The sequence below is a fragment of the Bos grunniens genome, chromosome 24 (assembly GCF_055505025.1).
Source record: "Bos grunniens cultivar Pamir isolate PY7600 chromosome 24, Bosgru_T2T1.0, whole genome shotgun sequence".
NCBI lineage: Eukaryota > Metazoa > Chordata > Mammalia > Artiodactyla > Bovidae > Bos > Bos grunniens.
The window spans coordinates 34,437,791-34,458,357 of NC_141188.1; the positions used below are offsets into that span (position 1 = coordinate 34,437,791).

At 44.5% G+C, this 20,567-nt stretch overlaps 1 protein-coding gene across 8 annotated transcripts in view; it reads right to left on the reverse strand.

The window, feature by feature from the left end:
* The window catches only part of LAMA3 (laminin subunit alpha 3), a 259,339-nt gene that overhangs the window by 144,484 nt on the left and 94,288 nt on the right, over positions 1–20,567 (reverse strand). For 7 of the 8 annotated variants that reach the window (XM_086372933.1, XM_086372941.1, XM_086372935.1 and 4 more), the window contains 9 exons: positions 20,110–20,244; positions 13,538–13,675; positions 12,529–12,575; positions 11,473–11,572; positions 10,716–10,768; positions 10,152–10,257; positions 9,291–9,390; positions 5,580–5,736; positions 1,965–2,097 (listed from right to left, as the gene is read on the reverse strand). In XM_086372933.1, the coding sequence (XP_086229059.1) occupies positions 1,965–2,097; positions 5,580–5,736; positions 9,291–9,390; positions 10,152–10,257; positions 10,716–10,768; positions 11,473–11,572; positions 12,529–12,575; positions 13,538–13,675; positions 20,110–20,244 (969 nt within the window). The remainder of the gene's footprint in view (positions 1–1,964; positions 2,098–5,579; positions 5,737–9,290; positions 9,391–10,151; positions 10,258–10,715; positions 10,769–11,472; positions 11,573–12,528; positions 12,576–13,537; positions 13,676–20,109; positions 20,245–20,567) is intronic. The other variant, XM_086372939.1, reaches the window with a different exon arrangement.

The following is a 20,567-nucleotide window of genomic DNA, read 5'->3' on the forward strand; positions in this document are numbered from 1 at the left end:
TCTTCAAAAACAGCATGAATGCATATGCCTATGTATAAAACAGACTAGCAACATATTGATAAGATACTAGCCGTGGCTATCTATGCTGTGATTGTGAGTCATTTTAAAATTTATTACATATATGAAGACATGCAAACTGCTTAGAAGAGTTTGTTGTACATAGTAAGTATTCAATATATTACATAGATATTAAACTATTTTTCCCTTTTCTTTATATGTAATTGAATTTTAAAAATTTCTATTGATGTGTGCTCAACTGCTCAGTCGTATCTGACTTTCTGCGATCCAATGGACTGTAGCCCATCCAGGCCCCTCTGTCCATGGGATTCTCCAGGCCAGAATAATGAAGTGGGTTGCCATGCCCTCCTCTAGGGGATGTTCCTGACCCAAGAATCAAACCTGTGTCTCTTAAGTCTCCTGCATTGGCAGGTGGGTTCTTTACCACTAGCGCCACCTGGGAAGCAGGTCACTAAAGAATATACAACTGGGCTCCTGACTCAGACGTGGGGGCTTAGGAAAGGTGTCCCAAAGCACAAGAAAACAAGCCAGCGGATTCTAACTGTTTGAGTTAACGGAGGACAAACTGCTGATGACGCTGTCACTGGGAAGGCAGTGGGTCCATAAGAGTTTGGGGTCTGAACTGGGGCTTGTCCACAGAAATCAGCTGTGTGCTTAGAAAATTTACTACACCTCTCAGCTGTTTCCACCTCAGCCCTCTTCAGTTCTCAAAATTCTCATCATGTAAGGAAATAGATGCTGGAGTTTTCTTGAAATAATAAAGCAAGCTTGCCAATTCGTCCTATTAGCTACTCTGAATCAACCTCTGGGCTTCCCTGGTGGCTCAGTGGTAAATGACTGCCTGCCAGTGGAGGAAACAGGGGTTCCATCCCTGGGTGGAGAAGATCCCCTGGAGAAGGAAATGGCAACCCACTCCAGTATTCTTGCCTGGAGAATTTCACGGACAGGGAGACTAATGCGCTAGAGTCTATGCGGTCGCAAAGAGTCGGACATGACTTAGCAACTAAACAACAAGAAATCAACCTCCACCCTTGTAAGCTTGAATGACACAACATAGGAACATCATTTCTTACTCCAAGTCCCAATCTGTCGTGGATACTCAATGAAGACGCTTAAATTTCCATCCTAAATTAGATTTCCACTCGTGCCATTTTGTGTTCCTGTGGAATTCATACTAGTATATTCCTGGAATCTGTTTCCAGGACCAAGAGAAGCCCTCACCCACTGCAGAACAGAGGTTCAGGCCTCATCTCTGACTGTGGTGGGAACTGCCCTCTGACTGGGCCCCTCCTCTGTCCTCAGGAGTCTCTCGCCCCTAAATGAGATTGGCATGCTCCTTTCTGCAGCCCTCTTGGGCTTCATGCTTTGCCACATTCATCCTTTTTAAAGCATTTTATTTATTTATTTATATTTTGGCCATGCCACACCATGAGTGGGATCTTAGTTCCCTGACTAGGGATTGAACCCTGTCCCCTGCAGTGGAAGCGGAGTTTTAACCACTGGACCTCCAGGGAAGTCCCTACCACTTTCGTCTTAAAAACTCCTATCCTCACCCCTTTCTCCTTGAATTACTTGGTTTGCCTGAAACAATGGGAGAATTTAGGGCAGGAGGCCAAGGCCCCTCAAGTAACTCTGCAAAGTGACACCCAATTTACCTGAATGAGCTATAAATCAGCTTCACCCTGTGGTGATGTGATAATCCATGGGGTTCAGCCAGGGTACACAGACTGTTATACTGATTTTTTTAATGACAGTTAATAACAAATTTAACAGCACAACTTAAACATGCAGAACATTTAGAGACAGAAAAGGTACAAAGGACAGACCATAAGGGTCCCGATCATTGCAGTCTTCATGTTTTCGGAAAAGACCAACTTTGCGAAAATTGGAGAAACTGTTTCACTAATAAATCACTTCATCCAAAAGCGGCTTGAAAATTTACTCACCTGCCTTAGCCCAGGATGGATAAATAGTTATACGACCAGATACTGCTTCAGTTTCAGGGTTCATATATCTTAGAACAACATGAAACAAGGAGAGACTTGACTTCCCCACATTTAACATGATTCTCACTTCATTCTGAAAAATACCAAAAACCCATAAAGTATAGAAGAGACAACTGGTTAAAAGAAACGTTAGCCAAACAGTGACGTTATTCAAAAGTTTCACTACTGGGCTTCACTATACACACCCACACCCACACACACACTCAAATAACACCACATGCACACCCACTCAACAAGCACCAAGTCTAACTCTGTGAAAGATGAAAACAGGCAAGTCAGCCAATCAATTAAAATCGCTTACAATTAAAGTCACAGTGAAAACACACTCCCCTCAGCAACCAAGCTCCTCTTTTGACCTTTTAGCAATCAGGCATATAGAGCAGAAGGTTAGATGAATTGGTTTAGGAAAAGCCACAATGACAGGGGCAACCACCACTGGCTGGGAGAAATAAAGACAGAAGAGAAGGAAAAGAAAGTATGTTAAAGACCACCACCAGCCCCATCAGGAAGAGACAACTCCGGAGTCTACTTCATATACATAACACTTGAAACAGTCACAGAAACCAGTGGAGGCTAAGAAGAGGTTGTGGAAAAGTGAGGGTTAGTTGCTCAGTCGTGTCTGACTCTTTGTGGGCCCATGGACTGTAGCCCACCAGGCTCCTCTGTCCATGGGATGTTCCAGGCATGAATACTGAACTGGGTAGCTACCCACTTCTTCAGGAGATCTTCCAGACCCAGGGATCAAACCCAGATCCCCTGAATTGCAGACAGGTTCTGTACCATCTGAGCCAGCAAGGAAGCCCAAGGAGAGGATGAGATCTGGAAGTAACTAAAATACACCTGCTAAATAATATGGGATTTATCTCAATCCCTATTGGAGAAAAACATGGGCTCTCTGCTGGGGACAGGGAGTTCTGCTGGTCCCCAGGTCTCTGGTCCTCATACAGTGCTGTGTAAGTGTTGCTGTGCCCACGACCTTGAAGGAGAGTCTGGACTACTTCAATTCTGAACCACAGACCACATGTCCAGATCTAGTTGCATCCCAAGGAAAGTTCATGAAACATGGAAATTTCTAAATCAGTAGTTCTTTAGGCCTTTCCTTCAGCTCCTTTGGTTGAAACGAAGGGGATTTTTGTTGAGTGAGACCTCGATGACAGTAAAGACTGGAGCTAAGTAGAATCCCTTGCTCTGAGAGAAAGGGTGGCAGCCAACCCACCCTGAGGATCTCCATGGCCCTCACAATTTGATGGAATTCATCTTTAAGGGTTGATTCTAGGGCTTCCCTGGTGGCTCAGATGGTAAAGAATCTGCCTGCAATGCAGGAGACCCAGGTTTGATCCCTGGGTCAGGAAGATCCCCTGGAGAAGGAAATGGCAACCCACGCCAGTATTCTTGCCTCGAGAATCCCATGGACAGAGGAGCCTGGTGAGCTACAGTCTGTGAGGTCCCAAAGAGTTAGACACAAGTGAGGGATTAACACTTTCATTTTCACATCTTTACGGGTTAATTCCACACTGGAAAATAATAATGCAAGAATGTATTAAGGGCAGAGTAAAGTAAGTGGTGATTCCAGGCAACACCACCCAAGTTCTCTGACTAAAAATACTAACAGAAAAATCCATCATTAGAAATTCATTCTTTTGTGTTAACCAGCTCTTCTCTCAAACTGCAAATACCTGGGAGGAGGTATATACCTTAACCGGGCTCTTAGTCACTCCACTCACATCCTATTATGACTCAGTGGAATCCCTGCCTTTTTCTGAACAGTGGAGTAAGAGGAGGGAACCAAAGAATTGCCATATTTGGGGAAAACAGTAAACAGTGAAGTGTCTAAGATTGCTGCTGCTGCTGCTAAGTCGCGTCAGTCGTGTCCGGCCCTGTGTGACCCCATAGACAGCAGCCCACCAGGCTCCCCGTCCCTGGGATTCTCCAGGCAAGAACACTGGAGTGGGTTGCCATTTCCTTCTCCAACGCATGAAAGTGAAAAGTGAAAGGGAAGTCGCTCAGTCGTGTCCGACTCTTTGCAACCCCATGGACTACAGCCCATCAGGCTCCTCCGTCCATGGGATTTTCCAGGCAAGAGTACTGGAGTGGGGTGCCATTGCCTTCTCCCTAAGATTGCTACGTACTGTTAAAGAAAGGCAACCTAGATAGGGGACTTTGCCAGGCGAGTAGCAACATTAGAATCAATGAGGGCTCCTAGGGAATTGTGAGCCCATCCCTGTTTCTCTAAGAGCTGTCTGATTTTTTAAGTTATTTTATCTATCTGTCTATCTACCTATCTAGTTGCGCCAGGTCCTGGTTGCGGCACACGGGAACTTCAGCTGTGGCTTTCGGACTCCTGGTTGCAACCTGTACTGACTTACAATTATCATCAACTTGCCTCTTGATTCTCAATTTCTCCACTAAGCAACAGCTTAAAGAGAACAACCTCAAAGGGAAATTCTAAGAACAAAACTACTCAATGACTATAATACAGAAATGTTGTTACAAATGTTGCATAAATTCCAAAGGCAAACAAGCAATGTGTAAATTCCTTAATTATTCCACTGCAAAGCCAAAAGAAATGGAGACAGTAGAGAGGACTGAAGGAAAGGAGAAATATGGAAAGAAAAACGGAATAGCACTGACTACAACTCCTCCTCTATCTTAGTTTATGTTCATATAGTAATTCAGAGTTAAAAAAATATCTTTTTTAAGTATTGGTCAAAAATCAGCAATACAGGTTTTATTAGCATTATTTGTCAACTCATTTTTATTCTCCACAAATGGCTTTAAAGAAAAAGGTCTCTCATGTTAAAATAGAGCCTAATCTCATTTGGGAAACTTCTTTTTAATTAATTTTTTTTTTTTTTTGCCACACCTCGAAGCATGCAGGATCTTAGCTCTCCGACCAAGGATCGAACCCGAGCCCCCTGCAGTGTCTTAACCACTTGATGGTCAGGGAAGTCCCTGGGAAACTTCTTATAAAAAGAATGGAGCTGACAGTCAACATATTAGACACAATAGGACACAATTTATGTTTAGTATCACCTAAATTTATATAGTCAGAATAAAGAGGAGCAGGTTTGTGAAAATTTCTTTAAGGGATTATCTCCTCATACATTGCTTATTTTGTACATTGTTTATTTTATTTGACGATTTCATGTTTTTTTTAAGTGTTGGAGGAAACCTTTCTCACTTGTGGCTTTTCTCTTACCTTTGTATGTGCTGTAAACTTTTTAGACAATAGTCTGTGTTACTTTTTTGAATTATTTTTATTATGCTGAAATTTAAAAGTTACACAATTTTTTAAAAAGTCTCCAGGGATAAACACCATCTTTAATGGCTTCATTTTCTGACTTGGTGACCAAATTAAAGTAACAGTAAGCTTTGAAATCGATATATACGCTTAATATAAAATCCAACCTTAGCCCGAGCCCCATCCATACTCCGCAGAACAAGAATGCTGGAGTCAGTTTTGGGGAGAGTCCACCTTTTGGGGGACCCGCTGAGAGAGCTGTGGGCGAATGCCTGGGCGGCTGTGCCCTGAGGCTGGTCCCCTTGGCTGCTTACCTGTACCGGAGTCATCTGAGCGTACCCCCTCCAGCTGAACTCTGGAAACTCCAGAGGATCAAACCCAAACCGAAGTGCTCTTCCACCGGGTGTAGTGCCGTCTTCAATCTCATACCGCATGTGATGCAAATCCGGAAAATAGTAGTTGTTTTCAGGCCTTTTATAAATAAAAAGTAAACGAGCATACAGTGAAGTGAGGTTCATTGATAACTCAAATATCCTTTAATCCCAGTAGGTGGCACTAAAAGAACTCCCCATAATTAACAGAACACATTAAATATGGACAAGGGAGAGAGGCTCCCTGCTTTTTCTCTAAATTATTGCTTTAACTCATGTAAACATTCACAAAAAATACATCCAACTCCTACTCATTCCAGTTAGAGAAAATAATTAAGAACAACCCAGTGACGGCATCCTCTGAAATGTTCTAAATGGTTACCAACCATTTAGCAAAGTCAAACTGGGTTATTTGCCATAAAATCATTCATTTATATACTCATATTCACTGATTACATAAATATTAATGTCTCTGCAAGGAGATCCAACCAGTCCATCCTAAAGGAGATCAGTCTTGGATGTTCATTGGAAGGACTGATGTTGAAGCTGAAACCCCAATACTTTGGCCACCTGATGCAAAGAGCTGACTCATTTGAAAAGACCCTGATGCTGGGAAAGATTGAGGGCAGGAGGAGAAGGGGACGACAGAGGATGAGATGGCTGGATGGCATCACCGACTCGATGGATGTGGATTTGAGTGAACTCCAGGAGTTGGTGATGGACAGGGAGGCCTGGCGTGCTGTGGTTCATGAGGTCGCAAAAGAGTCAAGACACGACTGAGTGACTGAACTAAACTGAACTGAATGTCTTTGCCAAGTACTGTTGCTAAGCAGCACAGATATAATAGTGAATACAACAGTGAAATTTTACCATGAATACATATTACATTATGACAAATACTTTCCTAAGCTAAGATTAGAAGTTAAATACATTTTCTCTACATACACATATATGTTTTGATCATTAGAATGACTTTTCTATGCCTTGTCTTCTCTTATTGTATGCCTGTAAATGGACTCAGGAGTCCAATATTGGTAACCACAGAGAAGGATCAAAATTGTTCTAACTCAGAACTTCCCTGGTCGTCCAGTGCAGGGGGTACGGGTTCCACCCCTGACTGAGGAACTAAGATTCCACATGCCAGTGAGAAAAGTTAAAAAACAAAACCAAAATATTCTAAACCTTCTGTGACATTTTATATTCAAACACCTTTAAGTCCTTCAGAATGGTAGGATTTTGAGTATCCAGTCCCAAGCTAATAGGTGTTGATGGATTTAAAACCATAAAGACCAATTAGTCAAGGAAAATAAAAGGTCTGCTCCGATACTGCAAGTAGAATTAGGAGTGCTTACAATTTCTCTGGAGCTAATTTATGAAGAGCCTTAAAAATGTTCATTCTCATTGACCTAGTAATTCTACCTTGGGGAATATTTTCTAAAGAATGATTTTATAGGGTCAAAAATTAACATAAAAGAATGTCTATAATAGTGAAAAACTTGGAAACAATACAAATGTACAATTATGAAATAATCAAAGAAAGTTTAAAATACTATGTAACCATTAATATTTTAACACTACTTAATTACAATGGAAAATGTTCATGATATCATGTGAAGATATTGATATAAATTACATGAAACAAATTCAATACTAATTTTTATTCATAGAAAAAGCCCAGAAAATATACCAAAAAAATATTAAAAGGTGTTATCTCTGGGTGGTAGAATGAAGTCTTCCCTTTGCCTTTTTGCTTTCAGGTACTCCTCAAAATTTTACAATGAATACATATGACATTATCACAAAAACTTTAGAAAACAAAGTGAGTGTGAATGCTTTCTAAACTTGTAGGGAAAACTAAAAACGCAGATTATAAACAAACATTTGGAGGAACTGAGGGCAAAAAGATGCAAGATTTATCAACCTGGAAGAAAGGTGGTGTGGCATCTACATTTCTGGTTTGCTAACCTTTTATTTCAGTATTATTCACTACTAAATCGAAGGACAATTTAAATCCCATAGGTATATACGTGGAGCTTCCCAGGTGTTGCTGGTGGTAAAGGACCCGCCTGCCAATGCAGGAGACATAAGAGAGGTGGGTTCGATCCGTCCATCAAGAAGATTCCCTGGAGCAGGGCATGGCAACCCACTCCAGTATTCTTGCCTGGAGAATTCCATGGACAGAAGAGACTGGTGGGTTAGAGTTCACGGGGTTGGAAAGAGTCGGACACAACTGAAGCGACTTAACACAACACAACCCATGTATGTATGTATTGACTGTAATGTCAGTATTTTGGCCTCAGGATAATTTGGGTAATTTATTCTGACACATTACTTCAACTTCCAAGTTAGCCAATCACCTACATAGCGGGAAGGAGAAAACACTCATGCTAGTTAAATAGGGGGAAAGCTCGCTTTATCAACAGGAGGGAGGAAAGAAGCAAAACATGGGTGGAGAATGTTTCTGAGCCAATTCACAAAGTTCCTCTGTTCCATCGTAAGCCTTGCTGGTCTACAGGAAGACAAAACTACAGACGTGCCCTTCTTCACACTCATTTTATTAGGAACCCCTATGACCACCATTTATTTAGAAAGAGCAGGAGAAAGCACAGCTGAGCAGCTCTGAGCCTGAGACCTCAAATGCCGGGAACATCAAGGAAAAGGAGAGATGTTGCATTCTATCAATAAATAAGATGGTTCACTTGACCTCATTAAAGATCTCTTTATTAACCTGGTGACAAGGCAGAAACAGTGAAGATGAGATTTAGAAGTTGCATGTCACAAGAGTTTCAGCAAATGATTCAAAGTCAGTATATTAAAAATTAGATTTTTCTTCCCTCCACAGAGGGACACTTATGGATAGATCATGGTTTCAGATAAATATAGAAACTGCTAAACAATCAGGACAGAGGCTGCGTGCACCATACCTGATATAGTCCCTCTGGGACCTCAGTTTCACTTGGCTCCCTTGCTCCTTCCGTTCATTGTGATTTGCTTCTGCATGAGACGGGGGACTTCCTCCCATTCCTAAAGCTGTCTTACCCCCCAGCACCCAAGCCCCACAGTCATGGGTCCCGAAAAAGAAGCAGAAGGTGCAAGTGCCAGGCTCCTCCAGGCTGGGAGTTCACATGGATGTTCATCCATGAGAACCCACCTCCTGCCTCCAGCCCAAGACTCACCCACCTGGCTTTCTGCCCCTCTGGGATCTTTCCAGTGAGGCCACTCTGTGATCTGCAAAGTGGTATCATTTTAGAGCAACTTTATACCTCCTGCTTTTTTTTTAAAAAAGAGATTATTTTTTGATGTAGACCTTTCTTAAAGTCTTTACTGAATTTGCTACAGTATCGCTTCTGTTTTATGCTTTGCTTTTTTTGGCTGTGAGGCATGTGGGATCTTAGCTCTCTGATCAGGGATCGAGCCCATACCCCCTGCTTTGGAAGGCGAAGTTGTAACCACTGGACCGCCAGGGAAGTCTCTTTACCTCCTGCTTTAACTGGACTCACAGACGCGTGTCTAGACTGCAAATAACAGTACAGCTTCATTTCCTGTTCTCTCACTGTGGGATCGCTTCTCTCTCCCTAGGACTGTCAGCACAGACAGGACTCTGAGAAAGGCTTCACAACATCGGAACACAAAGGCATCTCCCTGAGGACTCACCGCTGGCAGGCCTTCCCCACGACATGCTCTCGGCACTGGCAGACTCCGGAGCGCCCGCTGCACACAGGGGTGACGGCTCCACCGATGTCACACTGACACCCTGAGAGTCAGGAAACGGCTGGGGTCACCCATCACAGCATCTCCAGGCTGGAGGCCTTCCCTCCCTCTATGAGGAGTGGAAACCAGGAAGCCCGGGTTGCCTCCTTTCCCCAGACGCATCCAGGAGGTATTTGAAATTTGTAGGAAAATCCCAGAGTAAGATGGCATGCCCCCCGCCTCAAGAGTCCACCTGAGAAGCAGAGATGCACTTGTAGGCCACCTCCAACTCTGCCGTACCACGTAGGCGACAGCAGCCAGGAGCTAAACACGATCTCACAACACAGTATGTTGCACACAGTAGGTGCCAAGGAGAGGCTGCTTGAAAGATCGTAGAGTGGCCTTGTGGGGCGACCACTCCTGCAATTGTATTATTTAACATGGTATTATCTTGTGTGAACTTTTTTAATATTTCAAATTTATCTTTAAAATGACTAATTCAAGATGTTATTTACATTTAAATTTATCTCTAAAATGACTAAGTCTTGATGTTATTTACATCCCCCCCAGGGCTCCCCCACACCCCAATTGTGATTTTTTATAATTGACCCAACAGTGTGCTGGTAGAAGACAAGGGGAAGCGGCTCTGGCTGAAATTTACTATTTGTCTTAAAGGAATTTTGGCCAATTTCCCCAGACAGGACTTTTCAGTCCCATTCTATCAGAAAGTCAGCAAGAAGACAGTGAACTCAGAAGCAAGGTTACTCTGACAGTCTTTGCCCATCAACATTTTTGCCTTACACAGGAACCCCTGGGAGAATTTACCTTGACACCCAAAGTAATTGCTCTTTTCCAAAGCAAAATATCCATCTTCGCATGTGTCACAGGAATCGCCACCAACATGGGATTTACAATGACAGTCACCATCTAACTGCAGAACAATAAGCAGATGACAAAATTTGGTGAGATTACAGAATTTGCTGGGCTTCCCTGGTGGCTTAGATGGTAAAGAATCTGCCCACAATGCAGGAGACCCAGGTTCAATTCCTGGGTCGAGAAGATCCCGTAAAGAAGGGAATGGCAGTCCACTCCATTATTCTTGCCTGGGAAATCCCATGGACAAAGGAGCCTGGTGGGCTACAGTCCATGGGGTAGCAAAGAGTTGGACACAACTGAGCGACTTTCACTACTTTTTCACAGAATTTGGTAATCTAGATTTCAAACTGGCTTGTTTTGTCCTATGAAGCAGGGTAGCCGGGATCCGAAAACTCCCATGAAGATGGCCACATGCTATACAATTACAGAGATACTAACCCCCTCCTGCAGAAATCCCACAATTAACTGTTACTATATTCTACCAACATCCCAGGAAAAATTGGCCCACATTACCTGCCCACACTCTCCAATTCCGCTCATGGTTCCCGCCACGTGGCATCGGCATTCTGGGAAGAGAAGAGAGCATTCTTGGACCAAGGTTACAGAAAGGCCAGTTCTGCCTCTACAGGACACATTAGTAATAATAGAGGTGCAATGACTTTCCAGCATGCTCCAACAGAATTCCAGTTTGCATCCATCAGGCCTAACACTGGATTGCTTCCTGGGCTCAGCAGAACCCAACAACTGGATCAATACCATCTACCTACAAGAAGTACTGGTTCATTTATGACCACTCATAAATGACAAAAGCTGCACTGTCATGGGATTTTTAACCGATTCTAAGGTCAAGGTTATTACTGATACGCTTACATGAAAATATACCCTATTGAAAAATATTCACTCCACTGAGCTATCTTTACCTTGGTGTTTTTCAGTTCTATCCTGGCTTCCAACTAAACATAAAATGAAAATAAAATGAAACCGGAAAGTGTGGATTATAAAAACAAGGCAGAAAAACCATTTATCAAGCAGCTGCCATCATAAACAACATGATACATATGGAAACAGGATATAAATCCCTTGCTGAGATTTCAAAAATGACAGAAGTTCTGCCAAAAGTTGGGGGGTGAGACATCAAAACATTTATATGGAATTTCAAACAAACTGAATGGATTAAATCAATAGCTCTTTTGTGAGTTGAGTCACTGAGGTAGAGAAAATTAAGAGGAAGTTACAATATATTAAAAACACTGAACACAGGAAACCTTACCTGAGCATCCATCAGGGTTTTCTTTGGCCAGATTCCAATATAATGGTTTGCAGATACTACACGAAGGACTTTCAACATGAAGCTTGCATTGGCAATGGCCCTTTAAAAGAAAATTAATCATCTGACATCTTAGAATGAAGAGGTTCCCAAACAAGCATTCTGAGAAAAGCTGGTCACAGAAATATATTTTGGCCATGAAAAGTAAATTAAGTATATTCAGGGGGAGTGAAAGTACTGGGTTGATTTTAACAATGTGCTAATTGCTTTTGTTTTACTATTTGCTTATTTGTTATACACAGAATCCATATATGTGCTTGAAACAAAATTGGAAAATTCAGAATAAGAAAAAATCATTAGGAGAAAATCTTAATGATTCTTATTTACAACATTGTCATTATCTGTGGATTCTGTTACACCGTGGATATAAATCTAAATGGAAAATATCTGAACATTTAACTTGCTGAGATTCAGTAGAAATTAGATTTATCTGCAAGTGTGTTTATAATATGCAAGAGTCACCTCCTTGCTTAAACATCATCAAGTCCCACAGTGAGGATAGAGAACTTTCTCCTACTTTCCCTCCAGAACCTGGGGTTCCAGCTTTTGCAGGCTCTGAGGCTAAGAAGATAATTTCTAAATTGCTTAGAAAATGAATCAGAATGCCACAGCACTGTGCTTGGAGTAACATCAAGAAGACTACAATTACTCTGTACACAGACAGCTTAATTAAACGTTTACTGGCCTTTGATTTTTTAAATTTTAATTATCTATGTCAGGCTTATATGCAGGTCTCTAGGGAGGTAATGCCTTCAGAGGAACACTAGGACTCTACAATTCTACAAAAGTTTAAATAAACTGTATTCTTTTGGTTTTGACCAAAAGAAATTACAATATCATATATGTACTTTGAAAAAGAGCGATAGCCTCATCAAGCAATTCAGCCTCAGGTCTTATTTTAATTTACTTTGAATTTCAGGAAGCTCACAAATGTGTCAGTCTCAAATAAACATCAGAATAATAGTTAGAACTGCAACGCTTTAACAATCTTCTACTTACCAAACTGGAGTCCACAGTTCCGGCTGGGTCACAGATGTTGCTGGAGCCTGGATATGATAAATAAATAGTTATATGGTATAGAAATGTCTGGGGTTTTAATGTTCATTTGTCCCTTTGTTTTGATGTTTCAAAGTTTTTTTTCTTTAAGTTTGCCTTGTTTTTAAAACTAGTGCATCTATATTTATATTTTTTGATAGATGGGTGGCAAGGTCTTTGCATGTATTCAGTTGACCAAAAAGTTTATTTGCGTTTTTCTATAACATCTTATGGTAAAACCCAAAAGAACTTCTGGACCAACTCAGTAATTCAGAAAAAGACACCTCTAATAGCCTTCATGGTCCTTACTCCCCAAATCACCCTTTTGGTCACCGAACGACTCTCTTCCCTGCCTCCTCCTAAAAGTTCATTTCCAAATGACGAAAAGGAGACTGGGGAAACAAGTCTAGAATTTTGAATATCCTTAGAATTATCCAGAAGAGGGCAGTATTATACAAAGAGATTTTTTTTTTTTTTTTAAATTGTCCAATTTGATGCTGGGCTTCCCTGGTGGCTCAGAAGGTAAAGAATCTGCCTGTAATGTAGGAGACTGGAGTTTGAGGCAAGATCCCCTGGAGAAGGGCATGGCAACCCACTCCAGTGTTCTTGCCTGGAGAATTCCATGGACAGAGGAGCCTGGTGGGCTACAGTCATGGACACGACTGAGTGACTAACACACTAACAATTAGCTGTTATAGAATTTGTAAGTACATTTTTTAGTTAACCAAGACTTACTTCCTTCATTATCACAGCCCCTTTGCTCTCCACCCGTACTAAAATTATGTCTACAATTAATTAATTTCTTGCCTTAGTCAATCTCACCTTACAAGGGGAAGAATCAGACAGATTAGGGTTAAAAGTGAAGCAGTGGCCAGCGGTGGGTCTGGCAGGCTTTGCAGGCTTCTCTGGGAGGCTGGCCACACGCACAAAGTGGAGAGGAGCCCACCCTCCAGCCATCTGCGGTCTTCCCTACCTTGGCAGTGGGGGAAATCAGAGGCGCCCGAGAGACACCTGTCGCACCGCTGTCCCGTGATCCCTGGCCGGCACTCGCACTGTCCAGTGACTGGGCTGCAGGGCGTCTGGTAGGACCCAAGGGCTGAACACTGGCAGGCTGGAAGAAAAGACCTCAGTCAGACCCACAGTAGGGGCACCCGGACCTGCGTAAGAGTACGGAGGTGGGGCCCCAAAGACCCAAAGGCAGTTCCAGCATCACCTCTAATCAGACTTAGAACCTGAAACAGATCGCTCTGTTGCTCTAAAAACCAGTTTCCCCTTTTTTAAGTGGGAATAATATTAGCATCTACTTGACAAGAATCCAGTGGGGTAGAACTCCAGGAGAGGGACTAGAGAATTAGTGACATGGTCCTAAGAAACTAAACGTAAGAAAGAAGAAACAGGCCTAGTGCCGCTCAGCCAGCTCACATCAGACAGCTGGACAAGGACTCAGCCCTTCGGCTATCCGGGCCAGCATCCTCCGAGGCCCCACAATCCCTCCATGCCTGTCTGCAGAGATCAGGTCCCTGCCCAAGGGCAGACGACTGAGGAAACGTTCTTGGGCTCTGGGATGGTTTATGCTTGCACGTTGCCTAGGCTGTAGGGCTCAGATGTTGGCTCAACACCAAGTACAGCTGAAAAGGTGCTTTGTTAGATGTGACGAACATTTAAGTCCGCTGACCTCAAGTAAAGCAGGTTACTCTGCACAGTCTGGGTGGGCCTCGTCCCATCAGTTGAAGGCCATATGAGAAGAGCGTGAGGTTCAGGAGGAAGAAGGAATTCCGCCTCCAGACGGCCCGTGGACGCCAGCTGCAGCATCAATTCCCCCCTCCCTCCCTGGGTCTCCAGCCTACTCGTCCGCCCTGAAGATTTTAGATGCACTAGCCCCACAAACACGTGCACTGATTCCTTAAATCTATCTGTATCTACATCTATCTATAGCTATAGATATAGTAGGCCCCTTACATACAAACCCTCAAGTTGCAAGCTTTCAAAGATGCAAACCTGTGTTCCTCCAATGACAGGCAGAAGTGAAACCGCAGCCTGCCCTCCGTCCCCTATTGCTGACGATCCTTCAGCTCTACCATCTCCCACCTCCTCTCCCTCCTCCAGTCAGTAACTCTTCTTGCCTGTTCAGGCGATGCCAGCCCCTGTATGCCAGCCCTTGTACTGTACTACTGTACTTTTCAAGGTACAGTACTATAAGGTTAAAAGTGCTTTCTTTATTTTTCATGGTTGTTTTTTATGTATTCTTGGTGTGAAAAGTATTATAAACCCATTTCAGTACTGTACAGGGGCTTCCTTGGTGGCTCAGATGGTTAAGAATCCACCTGCAATGTGGGAGACCTAGGTTCCATCCCTGGGTTGGGAAGATCCCCTGAGGAGGGCATGGCAACCCACTCCAGTATTCTTGCCTGGAGAATCCCATGGACAGAGGAGCCTGGCGGGGTACAGTCCATGGGGGCACAAAGAGTTGGACACTACTGAGCGACTAAGCATACAGAGTACAGTACTGTATAACCGATTGTGTCAGTGGGGTACCTAGGCTTACTTTGTTGGACGAATGAACGTGCTCTGGGGCTGGAACTCGTTCACAGGTGGGGGATTTACTGTACAGACACACATCCTATGGGTTCTGTCCCTCTGGAGATCCCTGACACAGGTCCTCTCTGCTCTTCTTCCTTTAAGGAAGGGAATGCAGAGAGCAAACACTCATGCTGGCAGTCGGAGCAGCAACAGGAGCCCGGAGCAACAGAGAAGGCAGCTCCAGCCAGCATCACATGGGTGAAATTAACACTGACTCCTCCCAGGACCAGAGGGGTTGTCTAAGGAGCCTCGGAAGATGCAGATACACTCCAGAGGTGAAAACAAAGACACGGCCTTAAACACAGGTACATTATTTTAAATCATGAATGATTCAATCTGGCATCACACTTTGGGTTTCTATCCAGCTTATCGATGAAAGCTGCCAGATCCCAAACTCAAACCCAACACTGGCAGCCTGTTTCTCACTCTTGGAAATACCACAAGGCTCTGCAAATATTTTAAATCTACTCTTTGCTTTGATCCCAGTCCTTCTGAGTTTCTGGAATCTTTTCTTCTCATCTGCTCTTCACTGTGCTTCTGCTTTGAGATACTTTGATTCTCAAAGAGTATTTAAAAATGATGATATTAAATAATACAAGGAATCAGGGAGCCTGTCTGCTGTGCTCCCCTCAAATCTTCCAGCCTCGAGCACAGTCCTGGTCTTTTTTTCTGGTTGTTGTTCACTCGCTCAGTCATGTCTGACTCTTTGCAACCCCATGGACTGCAGCACGCCAGGCTTCCCTGTCCCTCACTGTCTCCTGGAGTTTGCTCAAACTCACATCCGTCGAGTTGATGATGCTATCCAACCATTTCATCCTCTGTTGCTCACTCTCCTCTTTCACCCTCATCAAGAGGCTCTTTAGTTCTTTGCTTTCTCCCATTAGACTGGTATCATCTGCATATCTGAGGTTGTTGATATTTCACCCAACAATCTTGATACCAGCTTGGGATTCACTCAGCCTGATGTGCATTTCACCTGATGTACTCTGCATATAAGTTAAATAAGCAGGGTGACAATATACAGCCTAGACATACTCCTTTCCCAATTTTGGACCAGTCCACTGTTACACGTTCAGTTCTAACTATTGTTTCTTGACCTGCATACAGGGTCCTGGTCTCTATGACATGCCAAATAGATATTTATTAAATGAAGGAATAAGCAACTATTGAAATCCTTTTCCAGATCCACCCCTGTAGTTCAACTGATATGTTTTCTCGTTGAATCTTGCAGCACTGCTGTGTGAGGCACTGTTCTGGGAACACCACCCTCTTCCCTGTCAGTGAATAAACTCACAGAGTGACGACACGTAAATTTCGAGGAAAAGAGAGCTCCTTACTATTTCAGGGGTGCTCTCGATGTTCAGGATTTTGGGAGCTCTTCCTTCTGTTGGAAGAGCAGGCTGGCTCCTTCTCCATCAGAGCCACAAAGTCAGCATTTCAGTTCCATCGTAGTGAACACCCTCCACCTCTCTGGCTAACTGATCAGACCTACAGAAAATCCCAAGGCTTCTTCCAACCGCCTCAATGTTCTAGACAAACACTGAACTGCAAAGCGAAGGGCCAGTTCAAAGCAAAATTGCACAGAACTTGGCCCATCCTTCTGGATTTGGTTTTTCCCCTTGGAAAGGCTGGGAGAGGGCTCTCCCGGGGGCATCCCAGGTCAGAAACCTCCCCCTGCACTGCCACCTGCCATCTGCTGTTGCATCTGGCCTCTTTCCAGGGCCAGTTTGTCTGATTTGTGAGAATACGCTGACATGTAGGAAGAGGTTAGACATGCACTGGCAACATATATATAGAACTTTTCTAAGGAACTACCTATAACCCAAAGACTATGGCAAACTCCAATGGGGACAGTTCAGGTCCCAGGACACTGAGGTTTGGGGGCAGCTCCACTGTGACAGGCTTCAGTGCCAGCCATGGGAGGCCCTAATTTTCTACACTCCCACCCTCCTGGTCTCTGCTCTAAGTGCTGACTAGCGGCTGCTTCAGAGAAGGCAATGGCACCCACTCCAGTACTCTTTTGTCTGGAAAATCCCGTGGGCAGGGGAGCCTGGTAGGCTGCAGTCCATGAGGTCGCTAAGAGTCCAGCACGACTGAGCGACTTCACTTTCACTTTTCACTTTCGTGCATTGGAGAAGGAAATGGCAACCCACTCCAGCGTTCTTGCCTGGAGAATCGCAGGGATGGGGGAGCCTGGTGGGCTGCCATCTATGGGGTCGCACAGAATCTGACACGACTGAAGCGATTTAGCAGCAGCAATAGCAGCTACTTAGCAAATTGCACAAGGGAAAAAGCAGGAGAAGGAAGGAAGAGGAAAAGAAAAATCAAGAAGGAGAAGAAGGAAGGAAGGATGGACAGAGAGGATGAAAAGAGAACAACACCTCCCGCACTCCCCCACCAAAGGACCAAGTGTGCAAAGTGCTGAGCCAGACATCAACACAAACATAAAACTGAAACACACAGAGACGACTCTCGTCATGGCCTCACATCTATGATTTCACTTTCAGCTCCAATCAAGAAAACTGCAAGCACTTCAGTGAATCCAAAATAAAATGAGGAGACAGCCTTGCGCTTAAAGTCTGGAGCAAATTAAGTTAATACAAAACATAAATGCTGGACTGCAGTTGGCAAGAACAATTAGGAAGAGTTTTAGGATTCTTTTTAAGAAAATTTTTAAAAAATTTTAAAGCAATGTTAGAACAAAGCCACACAAACATTCTTTGGCTAGACTATACTGGACCCTCTGATGTAGGGTTTGTGGCTACACTGGTTCGCTTCTAAAATTCCATGGGTCAAGCAACCAACTTCATCTAAGAAAGACTGCAAATTGAAATACTGGGTCAGACCTTGACGCTAGACCAAGTTCAGATTTCAGCATGTCTGGCCTTCAGCCACTGGCTTCAACACTGCCCAAAGGAAAAAAAAATTAAAAGATCACAAAAGCTGTTAGAAAAAGTGAGTACCAGAGAAGGGAGACCATTGGCAACAGAATGTGGGAGCATCCCAAAAGCTTCCAGAGCCTAATGGCTCAAATCTGGAAGAACAAACTCGGCGGCACACCTCTCCACACTGCCAGGAACGAGGCTGCCCTGATCTTTCTCCTCCTGTCTTTTGTCAGACTTCATCTTCACTACTCATAACCTCGCCTGCTCCTAACATAAGCTCCTTTGGGATTGGTCCCTGAAAAGTCAAAGTGTAGTCGCTCAGTCAAGTCTGACTCTTTGTGACCCCATGGACTATAACCTGCCAGGCTCCTCTGTCCATGGGATTCTCCAGGCAAGAATACTGGAGAGGGTAGTCATACCCTTTCTCCAGGGGATCTTCCCAACCCAGGGATTGAACCCAGGTCTCCTGCATTGCAGGCAGATTCTTTACCATCTGATCCACCAGGGAAGCCCAGATTGGCCCCTAGTGGACCTTGAAATGGAAGGTCTCCACCTCGTCTCCCACCTGCTAGTTCTTCTTCACTTTGTCAATGAGACATTCGGGGTCTACAGCTTAAATTAGACATGTAAGCATCCCTACCTCATGCTCTAAAACTTCATTATTTGGGATGTCCTTCCATGGAGAAAATATACCTGCAAGGATGAGGTTACCACCCCAGACCAGAGTCGGCTCAGTACTAAATCTGCCTCTGGGATGATTCGTACAACTCCAACACAAGCATCAGCTGTACTGACGTTTCAACGGGAAACACACTGGGTGTTCCAACTCCTAGTACTGAACTTCTCTGGCGGAAGTCAAGGTACACAAAGTAAAGATACCCCATTCCTTTCCTTACCCTCCCAGCTGCCAGGTGATCCAAATCTCTGGGCGGGGACTGCGGAGGGTTTCTGTGGCCCAAGAGGCCAAGGCTGAGAAGGGGGACAGAGGACAGAGGCCCAGGACCAGGAGGAAAAGCGAGGGCTGGGGATGTGGCATACAGACATCTGTGCATACAGGGAGATCAGCCAGGACTGGGGCTACAGGCTCTTAAAATGAGGTACAGCAGCGGTTCCCAACCTTTCTGGCATCAGGGACCAGTTTCATGGAACAGTCTTCCCACAGGCCAGAGCAGGGGAGGATGGTTTGGGGACGATTCAAGCGTATTACACTTACCATGTCTGTTATTTCTATTATCACTTTGTGATACATAATTAAATGTTGGAGTTAAGATACCTTGAATTAATTTGGGATTTACCTTATGGGTTTGGTTCAAGCCCTTAGTTCAGAAAAGTGGGTAGCCATCATTCCGTTCTCCAGGGGATCTTCCCGACCCAGGGATCGAACCTGAGTCTCCTGCACTGCAGGCAGATTCTTTACTGTCTGAGCCACCAGGGAAGCCTGCAATGGGGGAGGACCCAGGTTCGATCCCTGGATCAGGAAGATACCCCTGGAGAAGGCAATGGCAACCCACTCCAGTATTCTTGCCTGGAGAATCCCATGGACAGAGGAGCCTGGAGGGCTACAGTCTATCGGGTCGCAAAGAGTCCGACACGACTGAAGCAACCTAGCACACACTTATCACTGCCCGCACACCTGTTGTTCTTCGGGGCCTGGGCCAGACTCCTCCCTCTCCCTCCCTCCAGCCCCTTCAGTGACTCTTACTAGGATGGGAGACTAAGAGACAAACCCAGTGGAGAAGGAGGAGGCTGCGGTTTTGCGTGTGCTGTCCTCCATCCTGGAATCCCCAGCCTCCTCCCCCATGTCTGCCTGGCAGGTTCCTAAACGCTGTTCAGGTACCACCTCCTCTCCAGAGCCCACAGGCTGACCGCTGGGGAGGAAGAAGGGTAAGGGTGAGAGACAAAATAAGGGCGGCGACATGGCGGGGGTAGGACGGTCACGCGTAACATACACACATGAGCCAGCAGCTCGTTCGCTTAAACGGGAGGCCACACGGTTCTGCCAAAAGGAGCCTCTGAATTTCCTTAGGAGGAAACTTATCTCGGGGGACTGACGGTCACCATGTTCACATTGCTCACTTACCTTGGCAAATAGGGAAGGAGTAGAAACCCGGGAGGCAGGCGTCACACCGAGCGCCCCCCACGCCGGGGCGGCACAGGCACCTCCCTTGGGCGTCACAGATTTCAGGGAGAACTCCTTCCAAGTTACAGTCACAGCCTGCGAAGAGGAGCAAAGAGGAAGAGACACTCAGAGGGGCTCTCCATCCTTCATCCCTTTGTGTGTCTCTCCCTTCACCCCAGTGTCTGCCGTGGAAACCCAGATTCTGAGTTCTCTATAGTTTATATCCAGTCCCATCACTTCAAGGCAAATAGATGGGGAAAAAGTGGGCACAATGGCAGATTTTATTTCTGGGGCTCTGAATTCACTGCGGATGGTGACTGCAGCCACGAAATTAAAAGACGCTTCCTCCTTAGAAGGAAAATTATGACAAATCTATACAGTGTACTAAAAAGCAGAGACATCACTTTGCCAACAAACAT